Source organism: Dreissena polymorpha, chromosome 3 (assembly GCF_020536995.1).
Source record: "Dreissena polymorpha isolate Duluth1 chromosome 3, UMN_Dpol_1.0, whole genome shotgun sequence".
In the NCBI taxonomy this organism is placed as follows: Eukaryota; Metazoa; Mollusca; class Bivalvia; order Myida; family Dreissenidae; genus Dreissena; species Dreissena polymorpha.
The window spans coordinates 57,351,849-57,373,886 of NC_068357.1; the positions used below are offsets into that span (position 1 = coordinate 57,351,849).

General features: G+C 34.8%; 1 protein-coding gene across 1 annotated transcript; it reads left to right on the forward strand.

Moving 5' to 3' along the window:
* Window positions 1-9,793: 9,793 nt before the first annotated feature.
* On the forward strand, window positions 9,794-20,466 carry LOC127874293 (neuronal calcium sensor 2-like; the record flags this gene model as incomplete). The annotated part of the gene is given in 3 exon segments (XM_052418519.1): window positions 9,794-9,951; window positions 11,194-11,466; window positions 16,157-20,466. Coding segments are annotated over 3 exon segments (585 nt in total). The 3' UTR covers window positions 16,358-20,466.
* Between the last annotated feature and the right edge of the window lie 1,572 nt (window positions 20,467-22,038).

Genomic DNA, 22,038 nt, shown 5'->3' on the forward strand with positions numbered 1-22,038 from the left:
TTTCAGACAAAAAAGGAAGTTTGAGAGCAAAACAGAGCCATTTGAACCCACCGGTTTTATATTGATTTCGCTTTATAATGTTACTCGTTATATTACATTTTTAGCTCATCTATTTTTTGAAAAAAAAAAATGAGCTATTGTCATCATCTTGGCGTCGGCATCTGCGTCGGCGTCCGGTTAGTTTTGTGTTTAGGTCCACTTCTCATAAAGTATCAAAGCTATTGCATTAAAACTTGGTACACTTACTTACTATCATGAGGGGACTAAGTAGGCAAAGTTAGATAACTCTGGTGTGCATTTTGACAGAATTATGTGCCCTTTTTATACTTAGAAATTGAAAATTTGGTTAAGTTTTGTGTTTAGGCCCACTTTATTTCTAAAGTATCAAAGCTATTCGTTTCATACTTGCCACACTTACAATTATAAGGGGACTGTGCAGGCAAAGTTATGTAACTCTGACTGGCATTTTGACAGAATTATGTTCCAAAATTTCGTTAGTTTTGTGTTTTGGTCCACTTTACACCTAAAGTATCATAGCTATTGCTTTCAGACTTGGAACACTCGCAAACTATCATAAGGGGACTGTACAGGACAAGTTGCATAACTCTTGTTGTCATTTTGACGGATTTATGGCCCTTTTTTTGACTTATTAACTTTGAATATATGGTTAAATTTTGTGTTTACATCCACTTTAAATGTATCAACTATGCTTGCTATTGCTTCAAACTTTCATACTTTCATACTATCATGAGTTTACTGTACCCTGGCAAGTTGAATTTTACCTTGACCTTTGAATGACCTTGACTCTCAAGGTCAAATAATTAAATTTTGCTAAAATTGCCATGACTTCATTATTTATGATCAGATTTGATTGATACTTTGACAAAACAGCTCTTACCTGACATACTACAATAGACTCCACCCAAACCATCCCCCATGCCCCCCCCCCCCCCCCCCCCCCCCAGAATCCCCCCCCCCAATTTTTTTTTTATTTTTATGCTCCCTCAAAATTATTTTGGGGGAAGCATATAGTCGCCGCTTCGTCTGATCGTCTGTAAGTGCACAATTTTTGTCCGGGGGATTTCTCAGCAACTAATTACCGGAATTCAATGAAACTTTATTGGAAGCTTCACTACCAAGAGGAGATGTGCATATTATCAGCGGGTGTTCTGGTTGGATGATTTTTCACAGAAATATGGCCCTTTGAAATTTCTATAAACGGTACATATAGTGCAATTCTTGTCCGGGCTATTTCTCAGCAACTAATGACCAGAATTCAATGAAACTTTATGGGAAGCTTCACTACAAGAGGAGATGTGCATATTATCAGCGGGTTCTGGTCGGATGATTTTTCACAGAGTATGGCCCTTTGAAATTTTCTATAAACTGTACATATAGTGCAATTCTTGTCCGGGCTATTTCTCAGCAACTAATGACCGGAATTCAATGAAACTTTATGGGGAGCTTCACTACCAAGAGGAGATGTGCATATTATCAGCGGGTCCTGGTCTGATGATTTTTTCACAGAGTTATGGCCTTTTGAAATTTTCTATAAAAAAATTATTGTCCCCCCCCAACTACTGTGCCCTCAAGACGTTTCCTTTTATCTGAATATATAGTGCATTATTGTGACAAAAAAAACTTCACCCTTCTCCGACGGTTTCATGTTTATTTATTTTTGAAAGATCATATTATAAATGACCACACCCTCATACTATACCCCCGACCCCCCCCCCCCCCCCCCCCCCCCAACAAAAATTTTTTTTTTCTTTGAAACATGGTTTAAGAACAAAAATACTTAATTTTTATTATTTTATTTGTATTTCTTATTATTGGAAGATAATGTAATAAATGAGCACACCCCCCACACTATACACCCCTCTCCACCCCACCCCTCCATCTTTTTTGATTGAAGTATTGAGATAGATCACTTCACCTTTAAAAGAAAAATAGATGAGCAGTGTGCACCCGCAAGGCAGTGCTCTTGTTAGTGTTCATTCTCAGCCACCTAGGTTAATTCTCCTGCTAAATTTGGAGCTATCAAGTTGTACTGTCCCGCCATATCTGGAGCTTTCTGAGTCTTAAATATTTACGCCACATTAAGCAAAGATTCCAGTTGATAGTCTATATATTGTCTTGCTTCATTATTGATCATCAAAGCAGACCAATTGTCTTTACATCATTTGTTTCCAGGCCATTTGCAAGTGATCAAATGTTGGTGATAAAGAATCTGATTCTTTGTTGATGCTTCATTATAAAGTTAAGCAGAAAATTTAGTGCTTCAATGAGTACTGGAATTTGTGTTTTATGTCGTATATATGTAAATAGAGGCTGAGATTTCACGCATTATTGATCTGATGTTCACAATTGCTTTTTATTCCAGGTTTGACAAATCCTTTGGAATAATACAAGAGACATATTTTTCAGAATATCTATGGAATAGTCACTTTTAACGTAAAAGCTTATACAGTACCATATTTATTCTGAGTTTTCATCAACATTTCCAGTGTCATATTATTTGGATCAATTCACAAGAAATTTAAGTTCAAAGTAAGCCTGAAGCAGAATCTAAATTGTTTCACTTAAAAATAAGTGATGCCTATTAGTGTTGGTATCTTAGATTTTTTTATTGAAGTTATAATTTTTTTACGTTAAATATTTAAGTTTATATTTAAGCTATTGTGCAAAGTGGCCATTGGCTTGTCGGTGCTCAAACTACTTTCCCATGCGTATTTGATGAAAACATGTGAAAACATTTATGAGTGTCATCGTCCATTTTATATAAACAAAGAAGAAAATCGATACATTTTCCTCCAGTGTAATAACCCGGTTTGGCAGAGATCTGATCGACAGAACAGCCGAAAGTTATTTTTATGGGCGGAACTTCACATAAAATAGTACACAAGAAAAATAAGATTGTATAAATCTTTAGTAAAAACCGTGTTAGAATCAAAATAATTGTGTATGTTATAGTTTGTTGTCAAATAACCCACGGCTGGAAGTTTAGATGCGTGGTTTCAAATCACTCGTGCTTTGAAGTCTTGATTTAATCCCTACACATCTTAGCTTCAGGCCGTGGGTTATTCGACAACAAACTATAATGTACACAAATTATTTCTTAAATTAAAGGCACTCATAATCAGAAAACAAGAGATGATTTTCTTTTTGGAAAGTAATTGAACAACCATGCTTAATTATTATATATTTGTTTTGTCCACTTGTGGGGGTTTGCAAAAACATATATTGTGCGCAAAAACATTGAATAAATATGGTACACAATAATTTGAGTAGTTATATCCACCATTAATGGCATTCTCTTGAATATATGAACCTATCCATCATTGCTTGTTTTGTTGAGAATCATATAGAGGCAATATTTGATGACATGTCCTTATAATTGATGTGAATTGTGGAGACTTTGTACTATAAAGTTATTGAAACATGATTAGCAATCACAATATTGACAACAAGTATTTGGGTCAAATTATGTAGTATTTATATTTCTATGATATTAAATAGTTATATTTGCCATTTTAGTTGTAGCCACACATATATTGTTTCAACACTGGTATTGGTCGAAGTCATTTTAACATTATAGTTGACCATGCCTGTGTTTGTTGTACATGTCACATAAACAAAAGTAAAAACACACACACAAACAAAAAATTATCAATCATTTTATTTCAAAGACAGTAAAATATGCTCAGAGTGTAACATCACTTGGAATTGTGTCAAATCACTTTAGGAAGTCATAGAGCTTTCTCAAGGGTCATTTTTTGGTCAGGTTACTGAGTGAAGTCCATCTGTCCAGATATTGTTTATCCACTTTTGTTCATCCCTTTACTACTTAAATACATTTTTTAACGCATTTGAAGCTTCATTTTCAACCCTTAGTTACTGATGAGAAACAAACAGCATAAAATCTGAACAGACTGCGAGTTACTCGCAGGCTGTTCTTTTTTTTTGCTGGTTGCAAAAGCCATGATTTTCATTTTGCCTCTTATGGGTGAAAGGGTTATACCTGGAACAAAAATTTATTTTGCTGTTGATTATTATTCACCATGATCAGATTATGTGTCGTGTACACCTCCCATGCCTCTCAGAGAAAGGTCAAGTGTACAACTCCCATGCCTCTCAGTGAAAGGTCAAGTGTACAACTCTCATGCCTCTCAGTGAAAGGTCAAGTGTACAACTCAAGCCTCTCAGTAAAAGGTCAAGTGTACAACTCCCACACCTGTCAGTGAAAGGTCAAGTGTACAACTCCCATGCCTCTAAGTGAAAGGTCAAGTGTACAATTACTATTCCTCTCAGTGAAAGGTCAAGTGTACAACTACCATGCCTCTAAGTGAAAGGCCAAGTGTACAACTCCCAGGCCTCTCAGTGAAAGGTCAAGTGTAAAACTTCCATGCCTCTCAGGTAAACGTCAAGTGTACAACTCCCATGCATCTAAGTGAAAGGTTAAGTGTACAACTCACATGCCTCTCAGTGAAAGGTCAAGTGTACAACTCCCATGCCTCTCAAGGAAAGGTAAAGTGTACAACTCCCATTGCTTTCAGTGAAAGGTCAAGTGTACAACTCTAATGCATCTCAGTGAAAGGTCAAGTGTACAACTCCCATGCCTCTCAGTGAAAGGTCAAGTGTACAACTCCCATGCCTTCTAGTGAAAGGTCAAGTATACAACTACCATGCCTTTCAGTGAAAGGTCAAGTGTACAACTCTCACTCCTCTAAGTGAAAGGTCAAGTGTACAACTCCCATGCCTCTCAAGGAAAGGTCAAGTGTACAACTCTCATGCCTCTCAGTGAAAGGTCAAGTGTACAACTCCCATGCCTCTCAAGGAAAGGTAAAGTGTACAACTCCCATTGCTCTCAGTGAAAGGTCAAGTGTTCAACTCCCATGCCTCTCAGTGAAAGGTCAAGTGTACAACTCCCATGCCTCTCAGTGAAAGGTCAAGTGTACAACTCCCATTTCTCCCAGTGAAAGGTCAAGTGTACAACTCCCATTGCTCTCAGTGAAAGGTCAAGTGTACAACTCCCATGCCTCTCAGTGAAAGGTCAAGTGTACAACTCTCACATCTCTCAGTGAAAGGTCAAGTGTACAACTACTATGTTCTCAGTGAAAGGTCTAGTGTACAACTCCCATGCCTCTGAACAAAAGGTCAAGGTCACAATTTAACGTTTATTGATATGGAATTTTTGTTTCCGCTCTGAACCGTTTTAATCCCCGTGGTATTTCTAGACAGATACATGAATGGTGTTGTAATTAAAAATAAATCTGAAAGAAAGCCATCAGCAAAAAAACATGTGAATTCTACTGTTTCAGACAATCCTAATTGTCTGCTAATTGAGAAACCATGGATTTTGGGTGTGAGTGTTTCCAACAATTCACAACTTGACATTATTAGCTTTAGGAATAATTTTCTTGTGAGTTGGTTTTGCAAAGCAGGGTGTAGGCATTCTTTCTGCAATGTTATGTTTAGGTCTGGGTAACTTTATAGTGCCAAGTGAACTGCTGAAGATTCTCAATCCCAGTCCCATACTTATGAGCCGCGCTCTGTGAAAAGGGGATTTAATGCATGTGCATCAAGTGTGGTCCCAGGTTAGCCTGTGCAGTCCATAAAGGCTAATCAGGGACAACACTTTCCATCTAAACTTGATTTTTGCTAAGAAGAGACTTTCCTGATATGAAAAATATCATAAAAGCTGAAATATTTGTCTCTGATTAGCCTTTGCGGACTGCACAAGCTAATCTGGGACAATACTTTTACTCACATGCATTAAACCCCTTTTTCAAAGAGCACTGCCCATATATATGAGGTTCTCTATGCTTAAGTTAAAATTAACCCTATCCCGCTCAGAAGCAAAGTGAAAATTGCTATGTGCAAACAGCATAAAACCAGAACAGCCTGCAAGTAACTCACAGTCTGTTCAGGGTTTATGATTTTTTGCTGCTCATCGGTATCTTAAGGTCGGAAATGAAGCCTTTAAATCTTGAATCTAATAAAAAAGGTCTTTAATTCAATTAAACTTTTTAAGGGACTACAAAAATTTAAAAAAACGTGTCAAAATAAGTATCTAAGTGGTAAAGGGTTAATCAGATTTTTAGCAAATTTGTGAAGGCACATCTGTTCACAGCTTTCATTGTCTCATTAACCCATTTATGCCTAGTGTCTAGAAAAAAGGCCTTTGCTAACAGCGAAGACCCAGATGAGACACCGCATAATGCGGTTTCTCATCAGGGTCTGCACTGTTTGCTTAATAGAATTTCTGTAAGTGATATTCTAAATATAGAAATAAATATACTAGACATCCCTAATTTTGGAAATAAATTGATCCAATTTAGAAGGGTGGGAGAGTCCACTTGGCGTAAATGAGTTAAAGGTAATTGTTAGGAACATCTGATCAGCAGACTAAACAGTTAATGGAAGTTTTATTATTGTGGTCAAGAGTATCTGGAATTTTTATTATAACATTATCAAAGAGACATTCGTTAATTATGTGACATTTTGATTGAAAGGGGCCTTATCACAGATTTTGGCATGTGTTGAAGTTTGTCTTTAAATGCTTTATATTGATAAATGTAAACATTTGATCTAAAAAGCTCCAGTAAAAAATCTAGAATAAAATGAAAAAAAGAAAAAAGTAACCCTCAACAGGGCTCGAACCACTGACCCCAGGAGTACTGGAGTAAAATTCTACCATTTAGACCACATGGCCATCAATGCTCATACAATGATGGGTGTATTTTATACTTTAAATAAGCAATCCTCGTAGTTTCACAAAATATAATGACAACAACACAACTCTTCAAATTATTCAATCGTTTCGCCTTGCAACGCTTAATAATTTTCAGGTTTTAAAATCGTCAAAATACCATAATGGCTATTTAAATTGAACATGATAAATGTTCAGTATTACTGTTTCTTCTCAAATATCATAAGTTAACCGAAAATTTACGAATCTGAAACAACTTTTTTTAATTTTGTCAATTAACCAAAACTTGAAAAGGCCCCTTTAAATCAAAACTTCCCAATTTTGCAGCCCACAATTTTACAAAAATGATTGAGTCGCAAATTGTGATATCTTCAGAAGAAATACATAACTTATCCAAGGATAAGCTCAATTTATCAGTTAGCGCAGCAGCATGCAGCATGCTGGGCTGGGAATATTAATGATTTGTGCATGCGGTGGCACTTCTATCAGAGGAATCCAGATCGAAGTCACAATAACATTCAATGATATATCCCCATGTGCCAATATATGCATTAGAGATGCACATTAAAGCAAAGTCTACATTACAAAAATATTGGTTTGCTGGGAAACCCCATTGCAAGTACATTGTGGATTTTGAAAAAATATTGTAGATGTTGCACAATGTTGTTATTTCGTGATTTTTGAAGTGAAATAGCTCATGAATGACATGTAGTAAAAAAAACATATTAATGAAATATACTTTTTCTTATGCATTTGAAATGTGTATTTCTGTTCCAATCAAATTCCTCTAAGAACAACTTGACCATTCAGCTTATTATTTGAATGGACCCCATATAAAAATTGTCCCCTCTGACAAAAATGATTTTGACTAACATGTGTCCCTTATGTAAGTTGATTAACGAAATTGAGCTGAGACATTTTCAAGTCTCATATATTCATGAGTGATTGAATGTTTGAGATGATTTTCTGACCTTAATACAAGAAAAAGACTTAAAAAAACAGTTTTAATTTACAGTTAGTTTACAGTTTTAAACTAGAAATGGCGTGGCAGAGGCCGATGTGTATCCCCACGCCGCATGTTTGACCCAGGGGGCACCCCAGGGTTGGTAATGGGGCCATGCATAGTTGGGATTGACCGTACTGAACATCTCGTTCAGTATCAATTGGAAGTGAATCTGTGTAGAAATAAAGAAGTTTATGTAAAATAACATAAAACTAGAGATGTGTTTGTCAGAAACACAATGCCCCCTACTGCGCCGCTTTGATTTATTTAAAAAAAATTATCAATTGGCAGGTTCATTACTTACCACCCTTTAAAGCTTATTACTTCCCTTGGATTTGTTTTCTTGACCTTTGACCTTGAAGAATTACCTTGACCTTTCACCTCTCAAAATGTGCAGCTCCATGAGATACACATGCATGCCAAATATCAAGGTGCTATCTTGAATGTTGCAAAAGTTATGGCCAATGCACCATACTGGGGGCATAAAAATGAGTGAAAATCTCTGACCCGGCCCCACCCCAACCCCCATAACTTTTGACCCAGGGGTCAAATCAAAATTCCAAATAGTGCAGGGTAGCACATATGCTCGTAGCTACCATGTGTGTAAGTTTCAAGGTTCTAGTGCTTATAGTGTAGGAGGAGATAGTGGCCAGGATGGACGGACAGAAGGACGGTTTCAAAAAGCGTGGGGATAAAAAAGTGATTCAGTTCCCAATTTGACTTAAATGAAAATCCTTATTTAACATTTATCGGTAATATTTCCAAAGTGATGAAAAAAGCTCCACTCATTATGCAATTAACATAACTTTAAAAAAATGTCCACCATGAGAAGATGACATGTAACATTGACCTTCTGGATATCTACCTCAAAGGTCAAGGTCAAACATGTTGGTCAAACGTTTCAGTTGGTATAAAAAACATTTAGATAAAATTAAAATTTTGAATAGTTTACCACAAATGCTCACAATTGTAGAGAAGGTGTGTAACCCAATGGGCCAATGATCAAGGTCAAAGATTGAACACTATCATGGTGAAGCCCGTTAAATAATTATAAGCATTATTGATAATGGGCTGGACATGTTGCCAACAGTTGTCCCACTAAGAACATGTGCACTCAGCATAAAACCAGAACTGCCTGTGAGTAACTCGCAGTCTCTTCAGGTTTTATGATGTTTGCTGGTCATTAGGGTTGAAAATGCAGCTTTTAAAACTTGAATCTAGTAAGGAAGGTCTGAAATTAAAATATATTTTCTAAGCAACTAAAATGTGTGCAAATATGTTTCTGGATGTAAAATGGTTAAACTCAATTAAATTGAAAAACTTCATTCCACAAGCATATTGTATTTGGGAAACCACTCTTTACAAGCATGTTCCTCCATTATATGACATTTTCAATTTCTCTTTGCATTGACAGAGAAATAAATTTGTGAATTAGAACATATAATGATATTTAAAGGTAATAAAATGTTCACTCATACATGTATCTTGCTTTGAAATGCACATCTCTTTCTGTGAAATTGTTACGCGAATTACTATCAAATTGAATTAACAGAGTTCTTATTGAATAAGGTAGGATTCCCTATAGTGATGGCAATCAATAAACAGTAGTTTACTGCAGTTGCGAATAATGCAAGCAACTTGGCAGTCTGTTACGATGATTCAATAACGTGAGAGGTTGCACTGGTTTCGATGCTTGCTTCTGATTTGGCTCATTGATTTCCTATCAAAGAAGCTGAACTATATGTCTGTTTTGTATTAAATGGCTTAGCATGAAGGAACGTTTTTAGATTACTTCTGATTCCTGATCCAACTCTGGTTATTGGTCTTGTGCAAATAAGCTCCAGGAAAAGGGAGCTTAAAGCATGTGCGCAGTTTGGTCTCTGATTATCTTGTTCAATCCACACTGGCTGATCAGGTACACCACTTTCTGCCTTTATAGAATTGTTTGTTCAAATGAAGTATCTTCGAAGCGAAATCCTAAAATTCTTTTTTTTTAGGAAAGTGTTGCACCTTATTTGTTTGTATGACTTCAACAATTTAAGACATTTTATTTACATCAATAAGTATTGTACTTGCAGGATAACACAGAAAAGCTCATTAGACATCTCTACCAACAAACGCAGCCATGGGTAACAAGTCCTCGAAGAGGAAGTTGCCAAAGGAAGACTTGGACTTCTTAACACAGAACACAAAATTCTCAAAGAATGAAATCAAGGACTGGTACAGAGGATTCATGGTAAATTTCCATTGATATGTTTTATCAAGGATTTTTCACGGTAATTTTCCATTGACTTTTTTAATCAAGGACTTTTCATGAATAATTAGTATTGCTTTGTTTTATCAAGGATTTTTCATGGTTAATGTTCATTGCCTTGTTTAATCAATTGCTGTTCATTGTGAATTTCCATAGTCTTGTTTTATCATGGACTTGTCATGGTAAATTGTCATTTTCTTGTTTAATCAAGAACTTGTCATGGCGAATATTAATTGCCTTGTTTTATCAAGGACTTTTCATGGTAAATTTGTATTGCCTTGTTTAAGCAAGGACTAAAAAAAATTCATTGCCTTGTTTTATCAAGGACTTTTCACGGTAAATGTTCATTGGCTTGTTTAAGCAAGGACTTTGTATGGTAAATTTCATTGTCTTGTTTAAGCAAGGACTTTTCATGGTAAGTTGTTATTGCCTTGTTTAAACAAGGACTTTTCATGGTAAATTTTAATTTTTATCAAGGACTCAAACCTGTGAAAATTCAAAGAATATTTCCATCGGCCTGTTACCGGTGTTTTTTTAAGGACCCGCTGGGTTTATGGTAAACTCCATTGCCTTGTTTAATCAATGACTATGCTTTCATAAAAGTGTAATTTTCCTGGGATTGAGAATTTGTAAAAGGAGGCTTCTGGGTAAATTACGGACTATGAAGACTTTTCATGGTACATTTCACAATGGTTCCTTTATTTTACAATGTATGTGTGGTGTTTGTGGCCAAAGTGACTTATCTGGTTATGGTCAGCTCTGATACTTTGAAGATTGTATTGATTGCTACAAATTAATCAAATGATAGATGATGTTGTTTATAAAAATGTTAATAATATATGGCATACATAAATTTACATGAACATAAAGACAACTTGAAGTACCATTAAAATGAACACATACACATATGAATCAATGGCACATGCATTAAAAATATGTTAAATAAGCAATCAATCTTTTAAGTCCTCTAGCACTTAACATAATAAATAATAATTATAATTACATAAACAATGCAGGTCGCCTAGCGACAAGGAGGTAATGGGTTTGATCCCCACTGTGTTAGCATTCTTAAGAATCTCCTCCAAAGAGACTTCAAGTACTGGTTCTACCCAGGAAACAGACCCAAAAGCATTTCAGTAAGTCCTAGGCTTTTAATGCAACCAAGCCAACGGAAATTAGTTTTAACTAAGCCAATAACATACATATTTATTTTCTTTCCTACAGAGGGATTGTCCAGATGGTCTGCTCTCAAAGACAAAGTTCCTGGAGGTGTATTCCACTTTTTTCCCGGCGGGAAATCCGGACCAGTTCTGTGAACATGTTTTCCGATCATTCGACAAGGACAATAGTGGAAAAATAGACTTCAAAGAGTTTCTACTAGCTATTAATATAACTTCTGGGGGCAACCCATCTCAGAAACTGAACTGGGCATTTGCAATGTATGACATTGATGGAAACGGGACCATTGAGAAGAATGAAATGGTGGAAATTATAAAAGTAAGTTTTTTAAGCTTGACTTTTCATGTACCAAATAGTCTGAGTTAGACTACTTCACCCATTAGTCGGCAACTGCATAACCCTTTCCCACTCAGAAGCTAAGTGATAATGGCTATGTGCAAACAGCATAAAACCAGAACAGCCTGCGTGTAACTCGCAGTCTGTTGAGGTTGTATGCTGTTTACTGCTCATCAGTTTCTAAGGGTTAGAGATGAAGCCTTAAAAACTTGAATCTAGTAAGAAAGGTTTAAAATTAAATATAACTTTCTAAGTGACTACAAATGCCTAAAAAAATATGTATTTAAGAGGTAAAGGGTTGCAAGACTTTTCATGCACCGAATAGTCTTAAGTTAGACTACTCCATCCATTTGTCGGCAACTGCTTTATGCTCTGCAGCCAACTGTATAAATCTGGATAACTCTTATCCAGCGGATAACTTTTGGTTATCTTTAAAAAAAATTGAAGATAACCAAAAGTTATCTGCTGGATAAGAGTTATCCAGATTTATACAATTGGCTGCTGGAGTGTCCACTTAGATACATATTTTTACGCATTTGTAGTCCCTTAGAAAGTTAAATTTAATTAAAGACCTTTCTAACTAGATTCATGTTTTTAAGGCTTCAACTCTAAACCTTAGATACTGATGAGCAGTAAACAGCATTAAATCTTAACAGAATGCGAGTTACTCACAGACTGTTGACTGGTTTTATGCTGTTTGCACATAGCCATTTTTACTTTACTTCTGAGTGGGAAAGGGTTAAGATATGTCTTTGTGGTCGTTATATCAGATGATGGACATAAAATTTACATTACACTATCATAGGGAAGAATTGTCAAGTGTTTTAGTGAGGCATCTCTTGTCTTAATTATATTATCCCAGAAATGGCACAGTTTTCATGATTAGTTCTTAACCTGATGCCTAGTCACTTGACAATTCATATTGCATAGCAACAAATTCTGTGTCAAACCACAGAAATACAACACCTGCTGATTAAGCAATATTCTGTTGTTTAAGGAAATGCAATACCTAGTATAACACATTGATGGTGTGATCATTATATTATTGGTTATAGGTATACCACATATCATGCTATGCAATGCACAGTTCATTGCTAATAAATTCACTTCAATATATAGAACAAGACATCTGCCTCGAAAGAATAAAATGATTTTAGGCATATTTAGTATAGAAGCATAAATGCACATTAAATATAAGTGAAAAAAATGGGCATTTAAAATAAGTTAAAGAATTATTTACACAAAATATCATTATTAAATATGATATCCCGAACGTTTTGCATAATAAACACAGCAGATATGGCTGCATAAAATAAAGACGCAATTGTGCAGTCATAGTTCACATACAGCATCAATCCTTTTCGCATGAAGGGGAAATAGACAGTAATTTTTCTGCAATCTTCTCCGGAAACTGATAATTTTCTGGGGGAAACCTCAATTGCAAAGGTATAATTAACAACAGAAAAGCAGAGAACCATGAATTACCCAGACTGTGAGCAAATGGGAGTCAAGACTGATCAGGCAGTGTCCTTGTTTTTCTGGGTCTCCTTAAATTGCTGGTTTTCCTGACTCTGGGTTCTGCCCACTGTCTTCAGAGAGATATTTATACAGGATTGCTTGCTTTAAGGTCTCAGAGTTGCTCCAGAATTAATGTTTTGAGATTTGAGCCTATCTCTGGGAAAATGGGGCTTAATACACATGCATAAAGTGTTGCTCCAGTTTGGCATGTGCAGTTTGCACAAGCTCATCATGGATGACACTTTTCGTATGAACTGGATCTTTGCTTAGAAGAGACATTATTAAAACGAAAAATACCATATAAGCAGGAAACGTCATCCCTAGTTAGACTGTGCAGAATGCCCAGGCTAATCTGGGACTTATGCATTAATCCCTGTTTTCAAAGAGTTGCCCCAGAATTAATGTTTTTTTATGCCCCCCACCACTACAGTGGGGGACATATTGTTTTTGCCCTGTCTGTTGGTTTATTGGTTTGTTGGTGTGTTGGTTTGCGTCAAACTTTAACATTTGCCATAACTTTCACAATATTGAAGATAGCAACTTCATATTTGGCATGCATGTGTATCTCATGGAGCTGCACATTTTGAGTGGTGAAAAGTCAAGTTCAAGGTCATTCTTCAAGTTCAAAGGTCAAATATATGGTTCAAAATTGCTCATCTAATGTCCACTTTTGTAATATTGAAGATAGCAACTTGATATTTGGCATGCATGTGTATCTCATGGAGCTGCACATTTTGTGTGGTAAAAGGTAAAGGTCATCCTTCAAGGTCAAAAGTCAAATATATGGAGACAAACACATCTTGTTACTTCTTGTGTTCTTTGAAAACAAGAATCAATACAAAGTGTTGCATTGTTTTTAAGTGCAACATTATGAAGTTATTTTGAAGGCTTTCCTCTCTTTATTACAATTTTTAGCTCATCTATTTTTTGAAAAAAAATTATGAGCTATTGTCATCACCTTGGCGTCGGCGTCGGCGTTGGCGTTGGCGTTGGCGTTGGCGTTGGCGTCGGCGTCCGGTTAAGTTTTGCGTTTAGGTCCACTTTTCTCAGAAAGTATCAATGCTATTGCATTCAAACTTGGTACACTTACTTACTATCATGAGGGGACTAGGCAGGCAAAGTTAGATAACTCTGGCGTGCATTTTGACAGAATTATGTGCCCTTTTTATACTTAAAAAATTGCAAATTTTGGTTAAGTTTTGCGTTTAGTTCCACTTTTCTCAGTAAGTATCAATGCTATTGCATTCAAACTTGGTACACTTACTTACTATCATGAGGGGACTGGGCAGGCAAAGTTAGATAACTCTGGCATGCATTTTGACAGAATTATGTGCCCTTTTTATACTTAGAAAATTGACAATTTTGGTTAAGTTTTGTGTTTAGGTCCATTTTATTCCTTAAGCATCAAAGCTATTGCTTTCATACTTGCAACACTTACTAACTATCATAAGGGGACTGTGCAGGCAAAGTAATGTAACTCTGACTGGCATTTTGACAGAATTATGTGCCCTTTTTATACTTAGAAAATTGAAAATTTGATTAAGTTTTGTGTTTAGGTCCACTTTATTCCTACAGTATCAAAGCTATTGCTTTCATACTTGCAAGATTTATGAACTATCATAAGGGGACGGTGCAGGCAAAGTTATGTAACTCTGACTGGCATTTGGACGGAATTATGGGCCCTTTATACTTAGAAAATTGAAAATTTGGTTAAGATTTATGTTTTGGTCACTTTACCCCTAAAGTATCATAGATATTGCTTTCATACTTGGAACACTCACAAACTATCATAAGGGTACAGTAAAAGGACAAGTTGCATAACTCTGGTTGTCATTGTTACGGAATTATGGCCCTTTTTTGACTTAGTAACTTTTAATATATGGTTAAATTTTGTGTTTCGATCCACTCGAAGTATCAAGGCTATTGCTTTCAAACTTCAAATACTTACATGCTATCATGAGGTTACTGTACCTGGCAACTTGAATTTTACTTTGACCTTTGAATGACCTTGACTCTCAAGGTCAAATTATTAAATTTTGCTAAAATTGCCATAACTTCTTTATTTATGATTAGATTTGATTGATACTTTGATGAAACTACTCTTACCTGACATACCACAATAGACTTCACCCAAACCATCCCCCGTGCCCTCCCCCCCCCTCCCCCCCCCCCTCCCCCCCCCCCCCTAATTTTTTTTTTTTTTTTTTTTTTTTTTTATAAGATCATCTCACAAATGACCACCACACCCTCACACTATACCCCCACCCCACCCCCCCCCCCACCCCCCCCCCCCCCCCCAAATTTTTTTTTTGATTTTTTTTTTTTTTTTTTTTTTTTTTTAAGATCATCTCACAAATTATCACCACACCCTCACACTATACCCCCCCCCCCCCGATTTTTTTATTTTTTTATTTTTTTTTCGCTTTTTTGGAAGATAATGTAATAAATGTCCACAACCCCACACTATACACCCCTCTTCACTCCACTCCTCCCTCCTTTGTGATTGAAAATGAGAGTCCCTTCACCTTTAAAAAGAAAATAGATGAGCGGTCTGCACCCGCAAGGCGGTGCTCTTGTTTACAATAGAGTTCACATGTTTTTGAATTTCTTCTTCTTAGATATTGGCTACACAGTCAAAAAATTGGGATAAAGAAGAGTGCATGATGTTTTTGTCTTTTGTTTTGCTATAATTGATTGTTAAAATAGTCAATGGAATTAGTTGATATCAGAAACATGGAATTGCAATTTGATTTTCAGTCACCCATACTTAGAAATTAGATTATTCAACATTCAAAGTATTCTCCAATATTTTTTTTCAGTTTCCCTTATAATAACAGTGGGCAGATTTGTTGTCAATTATGTCCAAAATAAGCCTCGCTCTGGGAAAACTGTGCTTAATGCAAGTGCGAAAAGTGTCCTAGATTAGCCTGTGCAGTCTGACAGGCTAGTTAAGGGACGACACTTTTGGCTAATACTGGATTTTTGCCAAGTAGGGACTTTTTAAATGAAAAATACAATAAAAACAGGAATTTGTGTCCCTGATTAGCCTGTGTAGACTGCACAGTCTTATCTCGTACAACAATTTATGCATATGCAATAAACCCCATTTTCCAAGAGTGAGGCTTAAATTTAAATAATTGTCTGCTATTTTCAGGCCATCTACAGCATGCTGGGTAATGCCTTGACCAATAATGACACAGATACACCAGAGGAACGAACCCAGAAAATATTCGCCAAGATGGATGTTAACAATGACGGTGTCTTAACACGCTCAGAATTCGTCGATGGCTGTATGAAGGACCAATTTTTGTATCAAATGTTGACGGCGGATGCTGGGGGCTGCAACCAGGAATGATCCATCACACCCACACATTGATTCACAACCATTGATATGAGTCTGGGGCCCGTATTCACCAACCCATTCTTAGACTAAGTATTTTTACGCATTTGTTGTCGCTTAGAAAGTTAAATTTAATTAAAGACCTTTCTTGCTAAATTCAAGTTGTAAAGGCTTCATTTCCAACCCTTGGATACTGATGAGCAGCAAACAGCATAAAACCTGAACAACCTGTTCTTGTTTTATGCTGGTTGCAAAAGCCATTTTCACTTTGCTTTTGGGGGAAAGGGTTAAGAATAAAGAACAGACTTAGAACCAAAGAATATTTTAATAATATACAATCTACCTGTGGTGATTTTGCCATAAGCAAAACTTTGGTCATGAAGAAAGATGTAGATAGAGGTGGATCAATGTCATGTTTGACTCAGAACTAAAGCAGTATTTGAATATTCCAATTGAAAGAATATTCTTTATTCTTAGACTTTAGTATAACAATTGATTGGTGTATACCTGCTCTTGATCTGGGTAAAAGGGGGCTTAAAGTATGACTATTAAAAAAAAAATGTCCCAGTCTGCAAAGGCTTAAACAGGGACAACACTTTCCTTTTTTTTGCGTTTAAAGGAAGTCTCTTCTTTGGGAAAATTCAGTTTTGGGCAGAAAGTGTCATCCGTTATAAGTCAGTGCAAATTGCTCTGGATAATGTGGGACAACACTTGAGGCAAGCGCATTAAGCCCCGTTTTCTCAGAGCAAGGCTTCAATGTTTTTTTCTCTACACATTTGTACATGTACACACACATATCCAAGCACACATACACAACTTTCACATGTTCATTTTTGCAGTTATAGTAATTGCACTATCTTTTATTGTGAAGGTTTGTTGAAGACTCCACATTTTGAAGTAACAATGTACTTTCAGATTTAACAGATTACAATACCATGTGAAGTTATGGATGCATCAGATTTGTATAGTTTAAGTACTTGTGATTTTTCTGTTTTTGTTGATATATAGACAAAAACTTTTTCTCTGAATAGACTTACAACAATTGTTGCTGTGAGAGTATTTTGCCCAAAACACTCAATTACTTTTTGTTTAGTTTAAAAAAATGTTTAAACAATTATAAGTTTACCCACTTTTTTGCAAAATACATGTACTTACATTGAAATTATGGAAGCAAATGTTATGTAATCCACGTGTCTTACTATCATCCATTAATTTATGTATTATATGCTTTTTATGCCCCCGGGGTATATTGTTTTGGCCTGTCTGTCATTGTATGTGTATGTGTTTGTCCCAAAATTTTAACCAAAACTTTAACCTTGGTCATAACTTTTGATATATTGAAGATAGCAACTTGATATTTGGCATGCATGTGTATTTCTTGGAGCTGCACATTTTGAGTGGTGAAAGCTCAAGGTCATCCTTCAAGGTCAAAGGTCAAAAATAAAATTCAAAGCCGCGCAGTAGGGGGCATTGTGTTTCTGACAAACACATTTCTTGATCTTATCATAATTATAATTATCATACTTATCCACAATCATCTTAATTAATTATGTATGTTTTACATAAAATACAAGCAAGCAAGCAAACAAAATGTGAACGTGTTGAAAAGGAAATAGTACTAAATAATTAGAGCTGGAAGTCTGCATATTCAAGCTCAAATACAGCAGCCTTGATATAGAAATGTGTACATTTGAGCATGACTCTGGGAAAATAGGGCTTAATGCATGTGCATTTAGTATTAAGTCCCAAATTAGCCTGTGAACTCTGCACAAGCTAATCTGGGATGGGTACATGCATTATTCCAAGTTTTCCCAGGCGAGGCTTATTTTTATGATTGTTTCACTGCAAAGAAATGTCATTAGGCTTGATTTTTGTCTGAAGATAAATTGCAAAATAAATTTAACTTTTTTTTTTTTTAAATTAGTGTTGTCATGGAGGCATTTGTATACAGTTTACTTACAGTCCATCTTGTTCATGATTGAAATTTAATGAAATCATTTTCCATTTTGATACACATTCCTACTAAAACTTTAATTTGTACTTTTAATTGTTTGATTTTCTAAATGCTTCAATGGTAGTTTGTAAATTGCTATATTGTTATGTTTGTATGTTTTTTAAGTTTAGATAATATTTGTAACTGATTATTTTGTGTGTTATATTCACTTTATAAATTATGAAAGTTTGAAAAAAAGCAGAATATACACTTAAAAAAAGCAATTATGAATCACAAAATATGTAGTTCTTTTTTAATATTGCTTCTTAAAACCTACAGTATATTTTGTATTAAAGTTTTTAAAACTTTTTTAAGTTTGTTTTACAACACAAACATTCCTAGATATAGACAGAAAAAAAACTACATTTTTATACGATTGTGACCTTGTAAAAGTTTTGAGGCATTTCTTTCTTTGAGTTTAACACATTTTGTCAAATAAATTATTATGGGGGGGGGGGGGGGGTAAATAATCACTTCTTGACAAGCAATAGTCTTAGGGACACATTTTTTATCATATTTATGTACAACTTTTATTATGCATACTCCAAAATGGAATGTTTGCTCATAGTTTTGTAATGTGAAAACATGTTTTGATGCATTAATTTTTACTTATGAGTGTTACCCTTAGTTGTGTACGGATGTCAATACGGGAAAGATACTTTTCCTTACAGAATGGAAAATATATGGGCGGTGCTCTATGAACAAAGAATTTTATGCATGTGCGAACAGTGTTGTCCCATATTAGCCTGTGCAGTCCGCACATGCTAATCAGGGACAACACTTTCCGCTTGTATGGTATTTTTCGTTTAAGAAAGTCTTTTAGCAAAAATCCAGTTTAGGCGGAAAGTGTCGTCCCTGATTAGCCTGTACAGACTGCAAAGGCAAATCTGGGGCGGCACTTCACGCACATGCATTAAACCCCATTTTCACAGAGCACAGTCCATATGTTTTTATATTTTAAAAGGCTGCATGTATGAGGTATTTTATAAAGTGTACCATTTTGATGGCTTTTATCAAAAACATGTATTAACCAGAAAATCGTAGAAGAAAGGAGTTGTAGTTACATATAAATAAAGTTATTTTTTTGTAGATAATTGCTAAAATAGTTCAATTATTTATACATTTTTCAAACATTGCATTATTTAAAAAAAAATAAAAAAGTAAAACTATTCCAAAAAAAAATATCAGTGAATGTTTTGAAAAAGTTATATTTACTTTATAAATGTTAAATATGGGAATCTCTTTTGTAAGATGATATGCAGAAAGATAATGACTTTTGTATACTAAGTAGGCAAAATCGTAACTGAAATACAATTGTTTGTGTTACGTTGTATACATATGGTAAATAAGAATAAAAGTTTTGTGAATGCACTTTGCTTTTATTGCACTGTAATGGTTTTATTTTGTTGTTTGGGGGACTGAAAGCTTTCATTTTTGTAGTTGTTCAAGTGGGTCATGCTTTTGTGTATGTATGAATATTCAAATGTGAATATTAAAAGTACTTTTTTTAAATGACAATGTTTGCACGGAACTCTTATTGTTTGTATATGTGTAAGCTCTACTTTTAACATGATTAAAATACAATTTATTTGAATTTTAGATTGAAATACAATTTATTTGAATTTTGAACATATTGGTGTTTGACAGGGCATATGTTGTAGCAAGATGTGATGCAGTATGTTAGATTGTTGTTTCTTTTTTATACAAAGGTTTATTAATATGCTATTGTAAAATTCTTAATATGTTTGCAGTGTGTCAAAAGTACATTCTAATAGACCATCTTTTTGAAGAAGAACACAGCAGAGTACACAAATGTATGGCAGATTATATATAGGTTCTGAAGAAATTAACAGGCATTTTGAAAAATTGATCTGTTTAAAAAAGTGATGGAAAAAATATAAATATTTAATGCTTTATGCCTCACATCTGCTCATTAACACTATAGTTATGTCAATTATTATATATATATATATATATATATAATACTTGTCATTGGTTTATACATTTATTAATTATGTTTTAACATATAATTCAATTACCATAATACTTAGCATCAATTGTTTTTTTACACACTTTGATTAAATGTTTAAGTGTTGCATTTATTCAAATAAAATGTGTTCAAACCGAAAAATTGTTTTGGCTCTTCTTTCTTATGTAGTCAGGGATTGAAAAAATCTATAAAAAAAATCATAAACAAATTAAAACTCAAAACTTCATTTGCATCATTAGAATATATTATCATCATCACTGTGCGGTGCTTTATATATTATAATTTACTTATTGCCCAATAACTGAACACAGAACAATGCACACAAATATTTCAAATACAAATAAATGAAACTTGGATTATCTCCTTGGAATGATCAATGCAAAGCATTTGGTGTTTAAACCAGCGTGATCGATACACATATTTGGGCTTTAAATAACTTTGATCAAGACATTGTTTTGGATTAAGTACAAAGCAATGTGGGATTTAAACCAATTTGAACAATGCACAATGTGTAGGGTTAAAACCAGTTTGACTAATACCATGCAATTAATCTAAACTGCATTCATCAATTCACAACGAGTAGGGTTGAAACCAGTTTGTTTAATACCAAACAATTTGGGTTTAAACCAGTTTGATCAATGCATAATGTGTAGGGTTGAAACCAGTTTGATTAATAAAAAGGAATTTGGGTTTAAACCACTTTGATTGATGCACAATGTGAAGGGTTGAAACCAGTTTGATTAATACAAAGGAATTTGGGTTAAAACCAGTTTGATTAATACAAAGGAATTTGGGTTTATACCACTTTGATCAATGCATAATGTGTAGGGTTGAAACCAGTTTGATTAATACAAAGCAATTTGGGTTAAAACCAGTTTGATTAATGAACAACATGTGGGGTTGAAACCAGTTTAATTAAAACAAAGCAATTTGGGTTTAAACCAGTTTGATCGATGCACAACATGTAGGGTTGAAACCAGTGTAATAAATACAAAGCAATTTGGGTTTAAACCAGTTTGATCGATGCACAATGTGTAGGATTGAAACCAGTTTGATTAATACAAAGCAATTTGGGTTTAAACCAGTTTGATCAATGCATAACGTGAAGGGTTAAAACTTGTTTGATTAATACAAAGCAAATTGGGTTTATACCAGTTTGATCAATGCACAATGTGTAGGGTTAAAACCAGTTTGATGAATACAAAGCAATTTTGGTTTAAACCAGTTTGATCAATGCATAATGTGAAGGGTTTAAACCAGTTTGATTAATACAAAGCATTTTGGGTTTAATCACTTTGATCAATGCATAATGTGTAGGGTTGAAACCAGTTTGATTAATACAAAGCAATTTGGGTTTAAACCACTTTGATCAATGCACAATGTTTAGGGTTGAAACCAGTTTGATAAATACAATGCGATTTGGGTTAAAACCAGTTTGATTAATGCACAACATGTAGGGTTGAAACCAGTTTAATTGAAACAAAGCAATTTGGGTTTAAACCAGTTTGATCAATGCACAACGTGTAGGGTTGAAACCAGTTTGATTAATACAAAGCAATTTGGGTTTAAACCAGCTTAATCAATGCACAGCATGTAGGGTTGAAACCAGTTTGATAAATACAAAGCAATATGGGATTTAAACTAGTTTGATCAATATACAATGTGTAGGGTTGAAACCAGTTTGATTAATACAAAGCAATTTGGTTTAAACCA